Below are 5380 nucleotides of genomic sequence, written 5' to 3'. Positions count from 1 at the left end.
CACCGTGTTAGCCAGGATTGTCTGGATCTCCTGACCTCGTGATCCGCCCGCCTCAGCCTGCCAAAGTGCTGGGATTACAGGCGTGAGACACTGCGCCCGGCCCCAAACACCCTTTTTATCTCTGGACTATTTTGTGTGAGAAAACTACACTTTTGTTTGAGAGAAGAAATGCTCTGGTTTGAACCATTGTATGTTTGAGGCCTCTATATTATAGTAGCTTATCCTGTATCGTAAGTACACTTGTGAAAGAAGTAATAGAAATTGATCATCACTTTTTTCTGACATGGAACAATGAGGTTAAAATGAATTCATGATATATGTTCTGCACATTTTTCCTAGTTTGTATTTACTTATATTTTTGTTTCTGGTGGTTTTATATGTAGAAATTGTTTTAATATCCTACTACATAAGTATATTCAGAAATAAGGAATGATTATATTTTATCTATTACAAACCATGTTTATACATATGTATGTGTAAGTATTAGAACCCCATTGATCATGCTTTTTCTAATCTAATTTATTATTTAAAGTATAAATAAAGTTTTCTTTATCATTAAATATCCCTTTATAGCATATTTTTATCATTTTATGGAACTCAATGATATGAGTAGGTAATAACTTATTTAAGGCAATTAATCAATATTGGCATATTTTGTTTTTCCCGTTGTTTTACTGTTATATTTGTTTTACTACCATGAAAATCTTTATGCATAAACATTTTCACACATTTATTTTTGTAGAATAGAATGTAAATAGTGAAATAACTATGTCAAATAGTACAAATATTTCTAAAATTTCTAATAATTCCTGTCAAATTGCCTTCTATAAAGAATGTACCAAATTACATTCCCACCTATAGTGTGAAAATTGTTTTAGATTTACCAATTTACTATGACAAGAAGAATATCTGTTTTGCATTTAGTCAATAAAGTATAAATACATATGTAAATGTGCCCAAATTATAAATTTATAGCTCAATGAAGTTTCACAAAGTAAAACCATTGAACCAGCATTTAAAACAAAACAACAAAGAAAAATAGAACATTACCAACACTGTAAAATCCTCATTCCAGTGTTTACTAAAGACTGCTACTACCAAGAATTCTAACATCACAGATTAGTTTTGCCTGTATTTAAACTCCTATAAATGGAGTTATACATTAAATACTCTTTTTTTCTCTCTGACTTTTTATTAACATTATACTTGTGAGGCCTATCTATATTGCTTGTAGTTGCAACTTGTACATTTTCATTGTTGAATAATATTCCACCATGTAAATATATAATTTATACATTTCTCTGATAAAAAAAAATTTGAGTATTTGATAATTGTTGGCAATTTTTAAAGTGCTGTTACAGATATATGTGTAAGTGCTGTTTGGTAGACCAATGAACACATGATTAGTATAGGACATCTAGAGCGAAATTGTTCGGCCTTAGAGTATACATATGTTGATTTTGACCATGTTCTGTCAGTTTTCCAAATCCGTAGTACCAGCTCTAGTTTTACCACATTCTTGTAAAATACTTGTTTTCTGTCTTTATTATTATTATTATTATTATTATTGAGAAGGAGTCTTGCTATGTTGCCCAGGCTGGAGTGCAGTGGCATGATCTCGGCTCACTGCAAGCTCCGCCTCCCAGGTTCACGCCATTCTCCTGCCTCAGCCTCCGGAGTAGCTGGGACTACAGGCGCCCACCACCACGCCCGGCTAATTTTTTGTATTTTTTTAGTAGAGACAGGGTTTCACCGTGTTAGACAGGATGGTCTCGATCTCCTGACCTCGTGATCCGCCCATCTCGGCCTCCCAAAGTGCTGGGATTACAGGCTTGAGCCACCGCACCCGGCCTCTGTCTTTATTATTTTAGACTGTCTGGGTGGTGTTCAGTGACATCACATTTTGGCTGTAATTTGCATTTCTCTTAAAAAGTAATGAAGTTGAACATCTTTTCAAAAATTATTGAACATTTATTTTATTAAATGTTCTGTTTTGTGAAGTGTTTTTTAAAGATATTTTCCCATTTTTCCATTGTATTATCTTTCCTTTTCTTACTTATTTTTAAGAGTTCTTTATATAATACATTATGGACACGATTCATTTGTTAGATATACTTGTTGCAAATATCTTCTCCCAGTTTGCAGGTTGCTTTCTCATTCTTTTAATGGTGTTGTATGATAAACAATTTTGTTTTTTTGAGACTTTGGCACAATCTCGGCTCACTGCAACCTCCACCTCCTGGGTTCAGGCGATTACCCTGCCTCAGCCTCCTGAGTACCTGGGATTACAGGCATCTGCCATCATGTCTGTCTAATTTTTTGTATTTTTGTAGAGACAGGCTTTCACCATGTTGGCCAGGCTGGTGTTGAACTCTCGACCTCAGGTGATCTGCCCGCCTCAGCCTCCCAAAGTGCTGGGATTACAGGCATGAGCCACCGCACCAGGCCTAGAAGTTGGTTTTTTTTTTTATATATGAATAAAGTGCAACCTATAATGTTTTTCCTTCATGCTTAGTGCTTTCTGTCTCCTGTTTAAGAAAACTGCTTACTCCAAAGTCATGAAGATGATCCCCTGTGTTTTTTTATATTAGGATTACATTTTTACCTTTCCCATTTGGGTCTGCAATCCACTGAGTTTTTTTTTTTATGTATTATGTAAGGTGGAATCAATATACATCTTTTCCCCGTATAGATATCCAACTAATCTTTTCAAAACCACTTTTTGAAAAGAAAAATGCTTCCTCCACTTCATTGAACTGTCACCTTTATCATAAATTAGGTAACTGTGTAGGTAGGTATGTTTCACAGGTCCATATAAGATAGACACACACACACAAACACAGACGCATTTTAATCTTTGAGACAATATCATACTCATATAATTGTATTAAATTTTGATATCTAGTAGTGGATGTTTTGGAGCTTTCTTCGTCTAAAAGGCTGTCTTAGCTATATTTGGCTCTTTGTATTTTTTTTTTCTTTTTTTTTTTTGAGACAGAGTCTCACTCTGTCGCCCAGGCTGGAGTGCAGTGGCGCAATCTCGGCTCACTGCAACCTCTGCCGCCCGGGTTCAAGCGATTCTCCTGCCTCAGCCTCCCAAATAACTGGGACTACAGCCGCCTGCCATTGCGCCCGGCTAATTTTTGTATTTTTAGTAGAGACGGGATTTCACCGTGTTAGCCAGGGTGTTCTGGATCTCCTGACCTCGTGATCGGCCCGCCTCGGCCTCCCAAAGTGCTGGGATTACAGGCGTGAGCCACTGCACCCCACCCACCTCTTTGTATTTTCATACACAGAGTCTGCTCATCAACAGAAAGTGAGCTGTTGAGATTTCCATATGGATTGCACTGAATTTATAGATGAATTTGGGCATAATTGACATCTTTAAAATATTGAGTGTTTCAGTCCATGATCATGGTAATACCTATACTTAGTTATTCTTTAATGTTCTTGAAACTATTTTATAATTTTCAGTGTAGAGGTCTTGAAAGTATTTAATTAGATTTATTCCTAGATATTTGATTTTTAGCAAAACTTATTGGGCTATAATTTACATACAATAAGATACACACCTTTTAACTATATAGTTCAGTGATTTCAACAAATGTATTTGTCAATGGAGTCACTACCTCATTAAGATAAAGAATGTTTTCCTCAGCTGAGAGAGTTCCATTATGCCTCTTTGCAATCAGAAAAACCCCAACTTTCAAGCCAGGCAAAAACTGATTTGATTCAACTTATATCAGTACAGATTAGTTTTGCCTGTTTTAGAGCTTATATAAATGCAATCATGCAGAAAACACTCAATTGTGGCTGGTGTCTTTATAGATACAATTTTTTTTTCATTTTTTAAAGATTCATCTATGTTACTGTTTGTATCAGTAGCTTGTCACTTTTTTATTGCTTAGCAGCTTTAAAATGTATGAATACATCACAATTTGTTTATCAGTTCACTTGTTGGACATTTAGATTTTTATCAACTTTGGGGCTATCATAAAGGAAATTTCTATGAACTTTCCTATGCAAATATTTTTGAGAAAATATGTTTTAAATTCTGTTGGGAAAATTCCAAAAAGTGGAATTTCTAGGACATATGGTAAGTCTAAGTTTAACTTTTTAAGAAACTGCCACCAAGTCTTAGAGTGGTTGAACCTCTCACCAACAATCAATGAGAGTTTCTATTGTTTAGTATTTTCAAAAGTGCTTGGGACTGAGTCATTTTAAGTTCAGCAATTATAATGGGTGTGCAGTGGTTTTTCATTCTGGCTTTATTTTACATTTCCCTGATAGTTAATGAGGTTGAGCATCTTTTCATGAGCTCATTGGTAATTTGTGTATGTAGTTTTGTGAAATGTTTATTCAAATCTTTTGATCATTTTTAATGCATTATTTGCCTTCTTATTTTGAGTTTTTGAAGTTCTTTATATATGCTCTGAATTCAAACCCACTGTCAGATACACATATTGTGAATATTTACTCCCAGCTTCTCACTTCATTTTCTTAACCATGTGGTTTAAATGGTAGAAATTTTTAATTTTGATAAATCCAATTTCTCATTTTTTCTTTTGTGATCTGTTCGTTTTCTGTCCTAAGGAATTGTTTTCTCAAAGATTATAAAGTTTTTCTCTATGTTTTATTCTAGAAGTTTTCTAATTTGAGTTTTTACATTTAGGTCTATGATCCATTTTGAATTAATTTGTGTATAGTATAGATAGAAGGCAAGGCTCCTGTTTTTCCTTTAAGAATTCTGTTATTTGAGCGGCAGCTCAAGTGGCCAAGGCAAGATGGGTCAAAGTCAGAGTGGTGGTCATGGTCCTGGAGGTGGCAAGAAGGATGACAAGGACAAGAAAAAGAAATATGAACCTCCTGTACCAACTATAGTGGGGAAAAAGAAGAAGAAAACGAAGGGACCAGACGCTGCCAGCAAACTGCCACTGGTGACACCTCACACTCAGTGCTGGTTAAAATTACTGAAGTTAGAGAGAATTAAAGACTATCTTCTCATGGAGGAAGAATTCATTAGAAATCAGGAACAAATGAAACCATTAGAAGAAAAGCAAGAGGAGGAAAGATCAAAAGTGGATGATCTGAGGGGGACCCCGATGTCAGTAGGAACCTTGGAAGAGATCATTGATGACAATCATGCCATCGTGTCTACATCTGTGGGCTCAGAACACTATGTCAGCATTCTTTCATTTGTAGACAAGGATCTGCTGGAACCTGGCTGCTCGGTCCTGCTCAATCACAAGGTGCATGCCGTGATAGGGGGTGCTGATGGATGACACGGATCCCCTGGTCACAGTGATGAAGGTGGAAAAGGCCCCCCAGGAGACCTATGCGGATATTGGGGGGTTGGACAACCAAATTCAGGAAATTAAGG

The 5380-nt window shown here is 35.9% G+C and overlaps 1 protein-coding gene across 1 annotated transcript in view; it reads left to right on the top strand.

The window, feature by feature from the left end:
- Positions 1-4766: 4766 nt before the first annotated feature.
- LOC105520594 (26S protease regulatory subunit 4-like) overlaps positions 4767-5380 on the top strand; it is an 8135-nt gene continuing 7521 nt past the window's right edge. Inside the window, exon 1 of the mRNA XM_011954411.1 lies at positions 4767-5270. Coding sequence (XP_011809801.1) covers positions 4785-5270 — 486 coding nt within the window. The 5' untranslated portion in view covers positions 4767-4784. The remainder of the gene's footprint in view (positions 5271-5380) is intronic.

This window comes from Colobus angolensis, unplaced genomic scaffold (genome assembly GCF_000951035.1).
Source record: "Colobus angolensis palliatus isolate OR3802 unplaced genomic scaffold, Cang.pa_1.0 Scaffold382, whole genome shotgun sequence".
In the NCBI taxonomy this organism is placed as follows: Eukaryota; Metazoa; Chordata; class Mammalia; order Primates; family Cercopithecidae; genus Colobus; species Colobus angolensis.
Note: the sequence above shows the minus strand (reverse complement) of the source record. Positions and strands in the feature narration are given on the sequence as shown.